This window comes from Scyliorhinus torazame, chromosome 1, assembly GCF_047496885.1.
Source record: "Scyliorhinus torazame isolate Kashiwa2021f chromosome 1, sScyTor2.1, whole genome shotgun sequence".
NCBI classification, from domain to species: domain Eukaryota; kingdom Metazoa; phylum Chordata; class Chondrichthyes; order Carcharhiniformes; family Scyliorhinidae; genus Scyliorhinus; species Scyliorhinus torazame.
The window spans coordinates 37,765,354-37,782,713 of record NC_092707.1 but is presented as its reverse complement, the minus strand read 5'-3'; the positions used below and the strand labels follow the sequence as shown (position 1 = coordinate 37,782,713).

Here is a 17,360-nt window from a genome sequence, read left to right as displayed (position 1 = left end):
CTCACTGTCACTACAAAAGTGATACATGTGATAATGTGTATATCAAGGTGGGAAATGCTAAAGAAACAAAGGAACATGGTGAAGAGGGCAGCAACGATGATGTTGAAGAGATTCATTCTGAAGATGAGGAACGTGGCACCGATGTTGAAGATCTTTTGGACAATACCTGGAATATTATGCATTATCTGCCACAAGCATCCTCTTGTCAGAGCTACTTCCTCATGATTGTCTCAGGTATTGAAAATTTCAATCTCTAGGCCAGCTATGTTTGTGTATTTAGAACACATTTTTATATAAATAATCTCTAGAATGTCATGTGATTTTTCAAAAAAGTTGATTAATTTTGTGATTTATAAAATGTATGTATTCATCTTGGCCTTAATCGCCAATTTAATTTGGGTATTTCCTCAAGGTTTTAATGTTATTGCAATAATCATTGAATATTTGCAACACAGCCTAAAAATTGCTAGATCTTTTTTAAGAAGGAAACAATACAATGGGTGCAATAATTGACTTTATTAGTTATGAACCCAACACAACTTTATGTAGGGTGGCCAGCGTTGAAAGCCATCAAAATCAAATACCTTTGTGATATGTGTTGGTGAGGTCGTCACCTATGGGATGAATTATTGAAACTTGGCTTTTGCTGCAAACTGGGAAAATAGCAGGCTTTGCCAAAATGCTGGTGCTCTATTAATGTAGGTGGGTGAAGGGTCAAGATACTAGATGTGAAGCCACCTGGTACCAGACAGAGGCCGGACTGTCTAAAGCTGGGCATCTGACCTCCTAACTTTATGGGTTTATTTCTCTGATTCATTGTCTATTGATCTGCAGCATACTACACAAGCACTGAACCAACTGTTTATTTGCTGTTGAAGAATGTGTGCCAATTATTTTCATAACCATAAGGCGCAATAATTCATTCTAACAAGTATGTGCAGGAGTTTTTTAAAAATAGGGTTTCCAGTACTTTCATTCCAGTTTGCCCGTCATCTGGCTCTGGAATGCAGTAGATTCCACCTGCCAAAAATCTAGTTGATAAGATCCTCTGTTTTAATTGGTATTTGCAACAACATGAATAGAAGTGTGAATAATTTTGACTTGCAACAGCATCCAGATAGGTTGTTCAACTAATGAGTTAATGAGCCTCGCAGATTCAGGCAAGCCCTGTTGTTGACAGGCAAATTCACAGGAACAATAGGTTAAGGGTTAACATGTATATTTGTTTTTTAAACCCAGACCCCCCCTACACAGTATCAACATTCAGTATATTGACTGACTAATAATCCATTTTTAACCAATTCCCTTTTCAAATAAAATGGCCCTGAATTTAAAACTTGAGGGCGAAATTTGGCAACGTGTCAGGCTGAGACAGAAATCTGGAGTGTAACTCTTCAGTTGCACAGACCAGTTTACTCGCCAAATTTTGGGCCTCTGAGACAAAAATGAGTGGGTGTGGTTTACCCCATAACTCTGGCAGGGCTTCATGGAGCCAGCAACTGGCTGCAAAAAAGATCTGGGCGCAACACAGAAGTACCAGGGATCCCCCCGTCCCCACAATCCATGCTACTCCCGCCCCCACATCCACTGTCAGCAGAGACCCCTCCACCAGCATCACAACCACCCCCCATTTGGTTCCCACCAGTACCTGGCACTGCCCCTGCTAATCTGATAGGGCAAGCCTGTGCCAGGGGGTAGTACCATGGCCCAATACTTACCTCTGCACCCCCAGAGGAATCCTCTCGACTGCCTCATGGGTAAAACCTGCTGTAAACCTCGCCAATGTGAGTTATGAATATTTAATATGGGGGGGGGGTCATATTTAAATCAATGCAAATATGTTAAAATGAGGCTCAGTCCCTTTGTGGGCATGAATCTAGTGACGTTGCTGGTGAAGGGAAAATTGGGAAATGCCATTCTCCCTAGAAAGATCGCAGCCTACACAAAAATAAGTAAAGCAAAAGAGGCTGACTGATGTCCACAGAACTCTACCCAGCCTTCAGCAAAGGAAAGATGACCAATTTAATGAATCCCCACTTTGCATTGGGCAGGTTACAGTTTGCCAGGTAGTATGGTTCTTCAGGTTCCTGATGCTCTGAACAACACACTGCAGAATGTTGGCTGATGGGAGCTAGAACTCACAATACAGGATGGTGCCATATTAACAGTAACAACCACGTGAATGAAACCGGGTAGGGTGTTTAAATTTTAAAAATTTCCGAGAATCGCATTTCCCGATTCTGGCAGGATTTTCTGCCTGCGCCGCCGATCCTGCGGATTGTTAGTTCAGGCTCAAACTCACCCCGTAGCCATGCAAAATTTACTTTTAAATGTCATTTATAAGTACATTGGTAAAACAAAAATTAACAATTGTCAATTCCTTACTTAATGAAGTGGTCTCTATTCCATGCTGGTGTGTTCCTTACTGAGCGTAAACTCGGTCTGAATTCAATATTGACAGCAGCACCAGGAACCTGAGCACCACTCCTCCTGGCAAATGTGGCTCAAGCATTCCCTGAACCTACCCAATGCAAAATGGGAATTCATTAAATTGGTCATCCCTCCTTGCCTGAAGGTTGGGTAGAGTTCTGTGGACATCAGTAGTTCTCTATTGCCTCATTTATCTTGTGTAGGCTGCTCTAGACGGTATCGGTAAGCTTAATATCTCAGCCCAAACTTGTCTTCTCAGTCATCCAAAATTTCTATTTGCACCTGGTCTTTTTGGCCCATTACTTGATAAATGTAGCCAATACATATTTGAGCACAACATTTCTTGCATTCTTTTAACTATAAAGCAAGTTTAAGCTAAGTTTAAGTTTATATAGTATTAACTGAATACTGGTTTCCATCTTTATTAGATGTGCAAAAATGGCAGGATCTTTCACTGAAACCTTAGATAATTGAAAATCCAAAAATTCTACTTTTTCAAATGGCAATGTGTTTGAAGTTAACCATTAGTAAAGGGAGGAAATCATTATTCCATACTAGAATGCCACTTGGAAAGACAGAGCTTTGTCTAGGTTATTGTGCCTTTATTACTGCTTATAATTTTGGGGTTTTTTAATGCAATCTCCTGGCCAACTGTAATCTGGAGTACAATTGTGAATTTCAGCTGACAATCGTCCAATCCTTTTTGAGGCTGGTACTCCTCATCCATATGTTTAAATTCGGAGTGCTTCGTGGCCTTTCCACATCAATGGCTTTTCCCGTCTCCATTTTGTAACTGACTTTCTCCCTGCCCTCCTTCACTAGCATAAAATTCATCATCCATAAGTAATGATGCAAGTCATCTATTGTTACAAAATTTCTTTTTCCTTGCTGTATGTGCTCATCCCATCGAAATCTTTCAGCTTATATTGTAGCTGTATACCACAGCATGAAGGAGGAATTGAGACGCAATGCTCCAGGATGTACTCCTATAAAACGACGAGGAGCCAGCCAGATCTCTCAGGAGCCAGCGGGAGAAACTGGTGCTTCAGCAGGTGAGCCACTAAAAATGCAGAAAAGCAGTGTTTCGAGCGAAGCGGTGGTTTTTAGGACCATTCGTAACATTTCTTCGGTTTTTAAAATCATTTTAAAGATTTGACCTATTGAAAATGAAAAAGGAAGATCGATGTGTTAGATGCGAGGAATGTCAAGTAAACAACAAACCGAAATTTAATCAATAGATACATTTTTAAGACCGAATAACCTTTAACAACATGAGTATAGTTTGCTATCTTTTTAAAAATAAATTTAGAGTGACCAATTCAATTTTTTGGTTTCAATTAAGGGGAAATTGCATGGGCAATCCACCTATCCTGGACAACATCTTTGGGTTGTGGGGGTGAGACCCATGCAGACACTGGGAGAATGTGCAAACTCCACACGGACAGTGACCCGAGGCCGGGATCGAACCCATATTTTTTTTTCTAAATGTCTGCAAGCATGAGTTTTTAAATCATATGCAAAATAATGGATTGTGTAACTTAAAAAGAGCAAAAGGACATTGTCTATAAATTATATTTTTTGCAGTAACCTATTTTTCGCTAAGTTTCTGTGCAGATAAACACTTTTCACCCAGTAGCTAGAATATTATTATGGTTCCCACCCCACCAACCCTCAATTATTGGTGCTAGATATAGCTATGATAGCACTCTTCATTCTGAGTCAAAGACTTGTGGGTTCAATTACATTCCAGGCTGACAGTCCATGAAGTACTGACAGATACTGTACTGTCGGAGCTGTGATCTTTCAAAAGAGAAGTTAAAATCTACCCATTCAGCCTCCAATCTACCCATTCAGCTGGACGTTAAAACTCTTGTGACATTATTTCGAAGAAGAACGGGGAATTCTCCATGGTATCCTATCCAGATAATGTTTTTATTGCTGGTGTTGATTGAGGATTTCCTCAATCAACACCATTAACAAAAACATTATCTGGTTATTGTCACGTTGCTTTTGTTGGGTCCTTCTCTGTACAATTTGGTTGCCCGTTTCCAACTTTACAAAAGTGACTATATTTTGACAAATATTTTATTGGTCATAAGGCACTTTGGAGATCATGGGGTCTGATGTTATGAAAAGCGGGTAAAATGGAGGTTTGAGGTGTAGATCAGCCACAATCTAATTTTAATGAGACTAAATCGAGTGTGGGACGGCACGGTGGTGCAGTAGTTAGCACTGCTGCCTCACAGCGCTGAGGACCCGGGTTTGATTCAAGGTCACTGTTCGTGTGGAGTTTGCACATTCTCCCCGTGTGCGTGGGTCTCAACCCCACAACCCAAAAAGATGTGCAGGGTAGGTGAATTGGCCATGCTAAATTGCCCCTTAATTGGAAAAAAAAGATTGGATACTCTAAATTTAAAAAAAAAAGACCAAATCAAGTGTCCAATATATGGTAATCACCAATTAATCCAATAAGAATTTCAGGTGATAAAAAGCTCTTGCCCAAGAGTGGTGAGAATGTTGAATTTCCTGCCACAAGAGTAGTTGAGGCGAATTGCATAGATGCATTTAAGTGGTAGCCCAATCCATGTGTGAGCAAGAAATGAATAGAAAGATATGTTAATAGAATGAATGAAGATGGAGGGGGGGAATGTTCATGTCGACCATAAATAGCAGCATTGATAGTTGGACTATGTGATCTATTTCTGTGTTGTTGATTTCACATCAGCTTTTTATTTTGTCCTGCAGGAATGATCACCTTCTCTCAAGAGTATGTATCTAATGAGCTCACACAAAACTTTTTCACGATCACTCAGAAGATTCAGAAGAAGGTAAGCGGCAACAGGCATTCCACTGAACCCTCCGAGATGTTCCCAGTTCTGCCAGGTTCCTACCTTCCATTCAACAACCCAGCACTGGAATTCATCAAATCGGTCTGTAAGGTGAGGCAAATAAAACTGCTAATTCACCTAGAGTGTTGTAAAAGTATTTAGGATTTGCTGTTTGAAATGGGGGGAGGGTTGGGACAGGTAATTGTAATGTTCAAAAAAATATATTTTTTTCACTTCAGAGATTCAAGTTCAAATTCCGTCAACTGCAAAGGACGAAGAATATTTATTCTAAGGTTGGAGGGGGTGGATGCCTAGTATACTGTTGCAACAGTCTTTCAGGCTATTATTTAGATCAATTTAAAGAAAACCAATTTCCTTCATTTGTCGTTCATTTGATGGGTTTAGTCAGTCTCGGAACACAAGAATTAAGAGCAGGGGTGGACCATTCAACTCCACTTTCCTGCCTGCCCCACCCCCCGTAACTCTTGACCTTGACTTCCTTGAATCTAACTCCGCCTTGGATATATTCAACAACCTAGCCTCCACTGCTGTCTGGGGAAGAGAATTACACAGTCTTAATGACCCTTTCAGAGAAGAAAACTCTTATCTTAGTCTTAAATAGGAGATCCCTAATGTTTAAACTGTGTCCCCTATTTCTATTCCCTTCAGCATCGAGCCCCCTCAGGATCTTACATGTTTCAATAAGATCATCTCTCATTTTTCTAAACTCCAATGGGTATAGGCCCCAACGTGTTCAACATCAGTTCTTATGAGATACCACAGATCAAAGTTTTGGAAAAAGAAATGTGGTTTTGATAAGCTGCCTTTGTTTGGATCTTAGAAATCACATGAAACAGGACATTAATCTTTTTGAGAACTGCACTTCTTTTGAAACTTGCAAGTTTGTTAACTGCTAATAATTATAACAATATTGTGCAATACATTTGAAGTGTGGTAAACTGTTGTAATGCAAGAGAAAGCAGCAACAGGTCTGTACACCGCAAAGTCCCATAAGCAGTAAAATGATAAATGACCAAATAGTCTGCTTTTATATATGTTGGTTGAGAAATATTCTTTGGCCATGACACCTGCAAAACTTCAATGCTCTTCTTTGAATGCTTGCCCTATCTACACTCTCATGTGGATGTGCCTCAGCTTAATGTCTTGTCTGAAAGACAGCAACCATTACAGTTCTGCGTTGACACATAATTGAGGTGCCTTGAGTCGCAAGGTGCGATGATCTGAGGTGGAAATGACGGTGCCGGACCAATATGACAGGATTGCGTTGTTCGAGGCAGAGATAATGATACTGGGAGAGGCCTGCAAGGTGCTGAGGGCGAAGGTGGAGAACCTGTCCAGGCAGCAGAATCTACGAATTGTAGGGCTACCAGAGGGGGTGGAGGGAAAGAGTGCCACAGACTGTGTATTGAGAATGTTCGTGAAGCTGGTCGAGGAGGGGATTTTTGATTAGACCCCGGAGGTGGATCGTGCCCACCGGTCATTATGACAGAGGCCGAAAGCTGGGGAACCGCCGCGGTCAGTGATTGTCCAGATGCACACGTTCCAGGAGAAGGAGAGGATTCTGATGTGGACAAAGTCAACGCAAGACTGTAGTTAGGATAGGAAGATGAGGATTTACCAGGACATTGGGGTTGACCTGGCCAAACAGTGGGCGGATTTTAACTAGGCCTAAAGGGGAGGTTCTTTCGGAGCAAGGTCCGGTTTGAGGCATTGTATCCGGCCAAATTCTGGGTGACTTTCAACAGCAAAGAATATTATTTTATGACGCCAGAGGAGGCAAACAAGTTTGCCAAGGAACATGGGTTGGGGGAGGGCTAATGGCAGGAACCTTTCTGTTCTTAGCTCTTTATGTATATGCAAGTTTTGTAAGTGTTATGCTGCTTATTGCACATGTTGGGCTTGCTTTTGTTTTGGCCGATGTGTGATAGAGTTTTAGATTTTATTCTTGCACTGGAGCGAGGGGAGGAGGAGGTTCTGGTATTGGGGGGGGGGTAGGACTTTTCGAAGGATGGGGGTGGGTGAAGCAGAGTAGGGTGATTTGGGTGGGGTCTTTTATGTAGATCTCCAGGTGGGAATTGCCATACTAGCAGCAGATGTTAGTAAATAGAAGCGGTGTGGGGGAGGGGGCTGCAGCACGTAGCCAGAGGGGGGTTGGAGTGGTTAGGTAGTAGGGAAGTGAGAGGGTAGAGGATGGAAGGGTGGGGTTAGGGTAGGGGGGATTTGGAGGGCAGGGGGGTGGGGAGGGGAAATGTGCTGGTGATGCAGATGATTTTTTTGGTTGGGTTCAGGACAGGATGTGGGAGTGACAATTTTGGGTGGACCCAGATTACAGGGGAGCTTGGTGGTCGAGCGAGATCTGAGTTAGCTGGGCTGGCGGACCTAAAGGGGAGGTTCAGAACCCCACCGTGAGAATAATGACGTGGAACGTGCGGTGGCTGAACGGTCCAGTTAAAATACCTGGTATTTACGCACTTAAAATGTTTGAGGGCAGACGTGGTCTTCCTTCAGGAGAAACACCTGCAGGTGAAGGAACAGACACGGCAAAGAAACGGATGAGTGGGGCAGACGTGATTGAGGGGATGGAATATGCTGCGATAGAGATTTCGTACCACGCACCACACTGTGGACGTGAGGTTCGAAACGGGACAGGATTATGTAGAGCTTAATCAGAACGGGGAGGTTTCTCCCTCTACGTTTTGGGAGGCGTTGAAAGTGGTGGTCCAGGAGGGAGGTTATACCTTATAAGGCCCACAAGGACAAAGTGAGAGGGTGGAGAGACAGAGGTTGGTGGATGCCATTGTAGAAGTGGATCGATGGTACTCAGTGGACCAGACTAAGAAGCTGTTGGCAGAATCGAAGAACCTGTGGGGAGAGTTGACCTAATGACGACAGGGGAGGCAGTGGGTCAGCTTTGTCGCTCAAGGGGGGTGCTTCATGAATATGGGGAGAAGTCTAGTAGGCTACTACCCCATCAGTTGAGGCAGCAGGCGGCTACACTGGAGATTGCACAGGTGAGGAAGGAAGGTTGGTGACGACGCCGGAAAAAATTAATGAAGCATTCAACGCCTTCTCTCTGGGGCTGTATAGATCTGAACCCCAGGGGGAGGATGCAGAGATTCTGTATTTTTTAGATGGGTTGGGGTTCCTGGAGGTGGCGAGAGGGAAGGGACAGTGATTGGGGATGCCATTGAAGTTGCAGCCGATAAATGGAGTGTGTCGGGTTGATGCATTCGGGGAAGGCACCGGGGCTGGATGGCTTCCCAGTAGAATGTTATCAACAGTTTACGGCAGAGTTGGCGCTCCATCTCCTGGGAGTGTGTAATGATTCACTGGCACGGGGAAGTTGAAGGCCAGACTTGTACAAGCATTGATTTCTTTGACCCAAAAGAAGGATAAAGACCTGACAGAGTGTGGGTCATAGAGGCCCATCTCCCTGCTGAATACTAATGTGACGTTGTTGGCGAGGTGGTTGGAGGGGTGTGCGGAAGATCGGATGGGGTTTGTTAAGGGATGGCAGTTGTCGAGCAACCTCAGGAGGCTGTTGAATGTGGTAATGAATCCATCAAGGGATAAAGCGGCGTAAGTTATTATATCAATGGATGCGGCGATGGCTTTTGACTAGGTAGAATGGAGGTACCTGTTTGAGCGCCTGGGGTGGTTTGGGCTGACATTCATTTCATGGATACAGTTGCTGTATGTCCTCTTCTCCTCTCTCTCTCTCTCTCTCTCTCTCTCTCTCTCTCTCTCTCTCTCTCTCTCTCTCTCGCAAATACGATTAATTTGGGATATTTAGACTGCATAGGGGCACAAGATGGGGATGCCCGCTGTTGTTTGCATTGGCATTTGAGCCTTTAGCTAATGCGCTTTGGGCATCGAGAGGGAAGGGCATAGTATGGGACGGTAGGGAGCACAGGGTGTCATTATATGCCGATATGTTTCAGACCTGCTGGAGTGTGGGGAAAATAATGGACCTACTAGGGCAGTTTGGTGCCTTTTCTGGGGACAAACTGAATGTTAACAAAAAGTGAGGTATTCCCAGTGAATGGACAGGACTGTGAATTTGGGTGCCTTGCCATTTATTCTGGCCAAGGTACGGTTTCGTTATTTGGGTATTCAGGTGGCCCATGGCTGGGCTACGATACATAAGTGGAACTTGTCCAGTTTGTAGAGGGGTTAAAGGACATTTGAAGATGCCCTGCCATTGTCCATGACGGGAGGACACAGACCATAAAAATGAACATTTTGCCACGGTTTTAATTTGTTTTTCAACCCCATCCGATATTCCTTTCAAAGGCATTTTTCTGGAGGGTGGATAAATTAATTTGTATGGGCAGGTAAGATGTTTAGGAGCCGGAGGGCATTTTTGCAGAGAGGATAGCCCGGGGGGTGGGGGGGCTCATGTTAAATTGCTCCTTAATTGGGAAACAAAAAATTGGGTACTCTTTAAAAAAAAATTTTTTTAAATCTTTTTTAAAGGAGTTTCTTTTGTTCCCTCAGCTGGCAAAGCATCTGCTATTTGATAAATAGCTAACTCGGGATGAGCTGGGGGAAGGGAGGATTATGGACATCTATGTGTTGGAAACAGAGAAAGTGCCAATGGAGGAGAAGAGACGGAAATGGGAGGAGGTATTGGGGTTAGAGCTTGGGGGTGTGTGTGTGTGTGTGGTGGTGTGGGTGGGTGTGTGTGTGTGGTGTGGGTGGGTGTGTGTGTGTGTGTGGTGTGTGTGTGTGGGTGACGTTCAACTTCACCCTGTGCCAGGATGAGTTGGGGGGATTCTGGGCATCGATCTTCCGAGACCCTGTCAAAAATTGTGGGGGTGAAGATGGTGCCCTGCCCTTTGTTGCCGATTTTCGGATCTGCTAGAGAGGAAGGGGACCGATGTCGAGGCCTGCACTACTCTGCCTGTCCAATTAAGGGGCAATTTGGCTACTCTGCATATCTTTGAGTTGTAGGGGTGAGACCTCTGCAGACATGGGGAGAATGAGCAAACTCCACACAGCCAGTGATCCGGAACCAGGATCGAACCAGGGTCCTCGGTGCCGTGAGGCAGCAGTGCTACCCACTGTGCCACTCCCGGCGGTTAATCTTACTGGGTTGGACACCAAAGGTATCGACGTAAGGAGATTTTATGGAATTTCTACAATTGGAGAATATTAAGTTTGCTTTCAGAAGGTCGGAAGAAGGGTTCGACGTATGATGGAGGTGCTTTTTTGTCTCCATTTGAAGATCTGTTTGTCCCCGGGGGGGTTGGATGTTGGGGTAGTTTATGGGAGAAAAAGGGGGAAATGACAAACTATTTGAAACTTCATGATTTTTTTTTTTATTTTTATTTTTTTGAATTATTGTTTGATTTTGGAATAATCTATATATATTTTAAAAACATGGTAACCTTCTGAACTGCCATTTTCTTATAGTTCTGAAAATCTCTAAACACTCTTCAGTTACCTTCACAGCAACAATCTTCCCAGAACTGAAATTACCTCTTAAGATATTAACATGAACCAAAAATGTAATATTCGTTTGAAAATGAAATAGAAAATATTCCATTCCCTTGCATTCCAAATCTTTTCATTTACAGCACCATGTTTGCCTAAGTGTTACAGACCTTGTACATAAATGACCGTGAATGCTCTTACTGCTCGCTGTATGTACGTGATACAAACACGACTGTTGCAATGCATTCTTGTCTTCAAATAGATATTGTCTCTGGATTCGAACATAACTAACCAGGTGAATAAGTTGAAACGGGATCTTCTACGTCTAATTGATGTGGGGGAATTCTCTGAAGAAGCTCAGTTTAAAGACCCCTGCCAGTCCTACATACTACCTGAGATTATCTGCAAAAACTGCAACTTTTGCCATGATCTGGACCTTTGTAAAGACCCTTCCATCTTGCAGGAGGTAAGGAGGGATTCAACATTTCTGGCATTGTTGTTTCAGCAAGCAGGCAACTGGGAGCCTGATCTTGACACACCCAGTTATGATCGTTGGAGGGAATGGATTGTTCACTTTTTCATCAATATTTGAACACCTATTGTATGCAATATCGTGCAAAGTGCTGTATTTTCAGAAGTGAATAATCAAATTTATTGGACCCTATTTTATTTATAAAAAAAAAAAAAAAAAAAAAATTCTATAAATGTGTTGAGGAAAAGTCAACAGTGTTGATGAAATTTATAGAACCATATAGTGCAGAAAGAACCCACTCAGACCATTAGGATTATGCCGACTCTTTGAAAGAGCTATCCAATTGATAATCCCCTGCTCTTTCCTGGGGCCCTGCAATTATTTTCCTTTCCCAAGTGGAAACTTTTTCCAGTTCTCTATTGATAGTTATTATTGAGTTTGTTTTCAAGTCTTTTAAGCAGTTTAATTAGGATCATAACTTGCTGATGAGTTTAAAAAATATATTTTCATCTCTCTGGTTCCTTTGAATCATTTAGTTATTGACCTTCCTACCTGTAGAAACAGTTTTTCCTTATTTGCTCGACTGAAATTCTTCATAATTTTGAACATCTCAATTAAATCTTCCCGTAATCCTCTCTACTCTAAGCAGAACAATCCCAGTTTATCTAGTCTTGCCATGTAACTGAAGTGACTCATCCTTGGTATAATTCTGGTAAATCTCCTCCGTACCCACTACTAAACCTTGATATTCTTCCTAAAGAAACTAGCTGAGGCCTAGCTAGTGACTTGTGAAGATTTTACATAAATTCCTTGCCTTTGCTTGTACTTAGAAGGCCAAAGATCCTGTGTGATTTTTAAGTTTAGTCATGTTTCCCTGCAAACGAGGTGTTTTTACGACAGCCATCCCTATACTCAACCATCCGTATGTAGCATCTACATTGTAGGGGCGGCACAGTGGTTAGCACTGTTGCTTCACAGCTCCTGGGTCCCAGGTTTGACTCCCGGCTTGAGTCACTGTCTGTGCAGAGTCTGCACGTTCTCCCCGTGTCTGCGTAGGTTTCCTCTGGGTGCTCGGGTTTCCTCCCACAAGTCCCGAAAAACGTGCTGTTAAGTAATTTGGACATTCTGAATTCTCCCTACATGTACCCGAGCAGACGGCAGAATGTGACGACTAGGGGAAAGTCTAGAAAAACTGAAGTAAAAGGAGATCTGGAAGGAAATACTCCACTCAGAGGTCTCGCCTAACCCATTGAGAAATGGCTGTGGGATTGAGGCCAATCGTCTCATCCCACGAGTTCCCCCACGGCAATGTCCAGGGCGGAACCACCTTCACCTGCTTCATCAGTGACCTTCCCTCCACTTTTAAGATCAGAAGTAGGGATTTTCACTGATAATTGCTCAGAATTCAACTCCCATCTGCTATTCCTCAGATAAGGGATCTGTTTCCGCATATAACAAAACCTGGACAACATTCAGGCCTGGACTGCCAATTGGCAAGTAACCTACGTGCCACACAAATGCTAACTGATGACCATCTCGCTTAATAAAGGAAGCTGACCAGCTTTCCTTGATGTTCAATGGCATTACCATTGCTAAAGCCCTAACCCTTGACCGGAAACTCAATTGCACCAGCCACAAAAATGCCATGGATACTGGAAAAAGCCAAAGGCTGTGAATTCTGCAGCACGATGCTCACTGCCGATTTGTCCAAAGCTTCCCCATTTTTTGAGGCACAAATCAGGAGTATGAAAGTGAACGCAATGCTGAAGAAGCTTGACCACCCAAGTCAAAGCAGTTCACTTGACTGGTAACCCAGTCACTTCCTTAAACATCCTACATTGTGGCACACCATGGCTACAGTATGTATTATCTAACGATGCACTGCAGCAACTTACTAAGGCTTCATCAACAGCAAATCCATGACCCCTACTACCTAGAATAACAGACAGAAGATGCCTGAGAAAACCATAATCTCCAAGTTCCCCTCTGCAAGCCTGATACCATCCTGATTTTAGGCATGTATGCCTTTCCTTCATCATGCCTTGTCTTCATCAAAGATATGCACGTTATGTGGATTGGCCATGATAAATTGCCCCTTAGTGTCTAGGCCTGTGCAGGCCAGGTTACAGGGTTAGTGTAGGGTGGACGGGAGTGGGCATGGTTAGAGTTGAAGGGTCGGTGCAGCCTCAATAGCCCAAATGGCTTCCTCTGCCAATATGGTATACTTTTGGCATGTTTTCTTCATTTTAATATTAAATAACTGAAGGATGCAGTTTCCAATTTTAAATGCTTTAAAGATCCTAACTCCTATGATTCTGTTTGCAATTAAAATTTTAATTCAAAAATTATTTCCAAAACACAATTGAGCACCCGCTTTATGACCTTAATTGCTTCAGCTCTTGTCCCTTAGTGTTTTAGAGGCTTGTGCTTAAAGCTTGCAGACAGCGATTCTAACTTCTTTCTTTTGGCAGGATGGCACTATATTACCTAAGTGGTGCTGTTCTAATTGCCAGACTGAATATGACTCAGATTCCATAGAAATGGAATTAGTAGAAGCACTGAAGAAGAAAATGATGGCCTATACGCTTCAGGATTTGGTATGTTAATGCATGTCAATTTTTGAAGTAGCACATGGCTCAGCCATCTTTACATTGTTTTTATTCTATCTGCAATGGAATCCACACCTGCTTTGTTAAAGGATTGGTGCAGTCTTGCTGATTTGTGAATAGTTGTCACTAATGTGTTGTCGCTTACATTTTTCATTTTGACCATCCAGAAATCTGGGTCCAACAGCTGGATTTAACACCAAAGAACCTGTTTGGTTTGCAGGGCTATAGATTTAATATTTTTAAGCAATTCAATACTGAGGCGAGATAAACATGAACCCTAATGTTCACTATATTCATCAGTAGTAAATTTAATGTTTGTTTGCCAATTTACATATTTTGCCAGCTCATTCTGTAATATCGGAACTGATTCTACTGCTCCTCTTTCCCCATCTGGGTTTCTGAGTCCAAGTCATCCATGGATATAAATTGAAACAACAATGTTCCCAACACCAATCTTTGGGTGACCTCCTTTGTGTTACCCCACTCCTATCTGCCATTCAGCTCTCTTGTAATTCACTCTATACCTCTACACCAGAAGGCACATCACTGAATTTGAGTTGGTCGGTCTCTTCTAGATTTAATTGATATGGTTTCTCAGTGGTGGTGGCACAGGGGAAAGGTGTGCTTATTCTGGGTTTCACTCGAAAATTGTAATTTTGATTGACTGCACTGCTTTATGCTTTGGTGTTGAATTCCTTTGTTATTTTAACCCAGTTGTTAAGCTTTGTGTAAATGAAATGTAAACCAAATCTTAATTACCGCATCTTCCAATTAGTGTACTGAGTTTAAAAAAAAAACTATTGGGCAAAATGTATTTTCTTGTTTGTTTTTTCTAGATTTGTTTAAAATGTAAGGGCATCAAAGAAGCCAACATGCCGATTTATTGTAGTTGTGCCCGGGACTTCGATTTGACCATTTCAATGAAGGTATGCTTCACTCCAAACCAGCATTCCCGGGTGTTGTTTGGATAAAAGTTGGCCATCCCTGTTAGAAGTTTCAGCCGATTACCTTTTTCCTGTTACTTGTCTGCTTCATTTTCCCAAGAAGTTTTAGGAAAATCTAAAAATGACTAGAAATTGCATTCAGCATCTTGAGACTTATTTTAATTTAGTCTCTGCAGTCTTCCCCCCCCCCCCCCCCACAAAACAAAACAATTTCCAACTGTATTACAACCATCTTGTGTTTATATGCTAAGTAAAATAAAATAACCTAATACATGCATTATGTTTTTTACGTGTATAGGGATTTATGGGGCAAATCCAAGTGTTCAGAAATATTGCCAGACACTACAACATGCCCTTCCTTTTGGAGACTGTTGATTGGATGTTCAGGATGAATACATACTTGAAGCCATGAAGACAAAAGTGTCAACAAGATGAACAAATTTGAATGAAGTTATGTACATTGGTGTTTATAGGTGCATTGGGAGTTAGCCCCCTTTCTACATTGAAGTACTTGTTTAAATCTGTTTCTGTGATCCCAGCAGATGTGGCACAGTCTCAGCATTTCTCTATTCTAAAGGATGACATGGCCTGAGTAGCAATCAGCTGATGGGGAGGGTACAATTTAAACATGGCATTTTTCTGCCTACTGATAAAATTATCCTCTCCATGGAACTGTTGGATAATGCAATGTTGTTTTTTGAAGAATGAGCATCACCCAACTTTAAATGTACCCTGGTTTATTCCAGCTTGGATCCAGGTAAATTAACTTAATTTCTTTGTTAAATAACTTCACTTCCAGTTCAGATTTGTGTTCACTCATTAACTACCACAATGGCTGAAATCATTGTGCTGTCATCAAGAAGTACTCCATTGGCTAGAGGAATAATTAATCCCTGTTATTGGCGCCGTCTTTGCTGTTTTTTCTGGGTTTGACAATTCAACCAAAGCAGAATTTATCATTTATAAACAAACCAAATGAATCACTGTCTTTTTAATTCATATTCTGATATCAAATCTACCAACTTGAAATTTAACCAGGTATATTTTACTTGCTTATGTTTCCTTGGAGCAAGATAATCTCAATGGGGATTTGAAGACAGAGTCCCAGTTCTTTACTGGGTCATATTGACTACTTTATATCTTCTTGATGTGTAAGCAGAGTCTCCAAACTGTTTCTATCTTTGTTGAATTTTTAATTCTCAGAAGTGTCTGCAGAGAACTAGTTGTTTCTATTTATAATTTTTTGGGGGGGATTGTTTACTGTAAAACGTACTGCAGTTGACAAACGGCAAGGACAATTTTAATTGTAACTGAACTTTGTGCTGAAATTTTGTGAATATTTTATAATGTTTTACAGTGCAATACAAATAAAATATCAACGCTTCTGTGATACTCGCTCTTTCGGGATGTTTTTAACATGTATGCCTATCATCAGTGGTACATAGTGACAATTCAGCAATTTACTGGCATTAAATAGTATTTACAGCACTATTCAGCCCAATTACCCTATTAGCATCCCGCCAATTGGTGCTTATGCTGTGTGTGAGCTTGTTCTCACCCTACTTTAACCCTGTGAATATATCCTTCTATTCACTTTTCATTCTTAAGTGGTTATTTTGCTTTCCCTGAAATGCAACTACGGCATTAGGTTTGACTAGTCTTTATGATAACGAGTTTCATATTCTAACCACTCTGGGTGAAGAATTTTCTCTTGAATTCCTATTGGGTTTACCGGTGACTATATGTTTATGATCCCTATTTCTCGTTTCTTTTCCCCCCCTCCATCTTCTATAACCTCTCAGTCCTGGTAACATTACAGTAAACCTTCTTTGCACCTTCAGTCCTTTTTATAAAATGAAGAACTGCCTGTGTTTGTACGTATGTCTGAAGTCACCAGGGGTAGGATATCCAATCCCAGTAGAGTCTATAAGACATAGGAGCGGAAGTAAGGCCATTCGGCCCATCGAGTCCACTCCACCATTCAATCATGGCTGATTTCAACTATACTCACCCGCTCTCTCTCTCCATAGCCCTTAATTCCTTGAGAAATCAAGAATTTATCAACTTCTGTCTTAAAGACACTCAACGTCCCGCCCTCTGTGGCAATGAATTCCACAGACCCACCACTCTCTGGCTGAAGAAATTTCTCCTCATCTCTGTTCTAAAGTGACTCAATTTTATTCTAAGGCTGTGCCCCCGGGTCCTAGTCTCCCCTGCTAATGGAAACAATTTCCCTACGTCCACCCTATCTAAGCCATTCATTATCTTGTAAGTTTCTATTAGAGCTCCCCTCAACCTCCTAAACTCCAATGAATATAATCCCAGGATCCTCAGACGTTCATCGTATGTTAGGCCTACCATTCCTGGGATCATCCGTGTGAATCTCCGCTGGACCCGCTCCAGTGCCAGTATGTCTTTCCTGAGGTGTGGGGCCCAAAATTGCTCACAGTATTCTAAATGGGGCCTAACTAATGCTTTATAAGTTTTACCTTTAGAGAATCCTGGACTAGGACTCCCAAGTCCCTTTGCACTTCAGTATTAACAGAAATAACAGAAATTTCACTGGGTGAGGCTGACTTTGCTTGGAGTGTCATAGAATTTACAGTGCAGAAGGAGGCCA

At 42.1% G+C, this 17,360-nt stretch overlaps 1 protein-coding gene across 1 annotated transcript in view; it reads left to right on the top strand.

The window, feature by feature from the left end:
• pole (polymerase (DNA directed), epsilon) overlaps window positions 1-16,132 on the top strand; it is a 204,791-nt gene extending 188,659 nt beyond the window's left edge. Inside the window, exons 43-49 of the mRNA XM_072487322.1 lie at window positions 48-234; window positions 3,351-3,482; window positions 5,176-5,369; window positions 10,978-11,181; window positions 13,659-13,784; window positions 14,633-14,722; window positions 15,039-16,132. Of these exons, the coding sequence (XP_072343423.1) occupies window positions 48-234; window positions 3,351-3,482; window positions 5,176-5,369; window positions 10,978-11,181; window positions 13,659-13,784; window positions 14,633-14,722; window positions 15,039-15,152 (1,047 nt within the window). The 3' untranslated portion in view covers window positions 15,153-16,132. The remainder of the gene's footprint in view (window positions 1-47; window positions 235-3,350; window positions 3,483-5,175; window positions 5,370-10,977; window positions 11,182-13,658; window positions 13,785-14,632; window positions 14,723-15,038) is intronic.
• The last annotated feature ends 1,228 nt before the right edge of the window (window positions 16,133-17,360 follow it).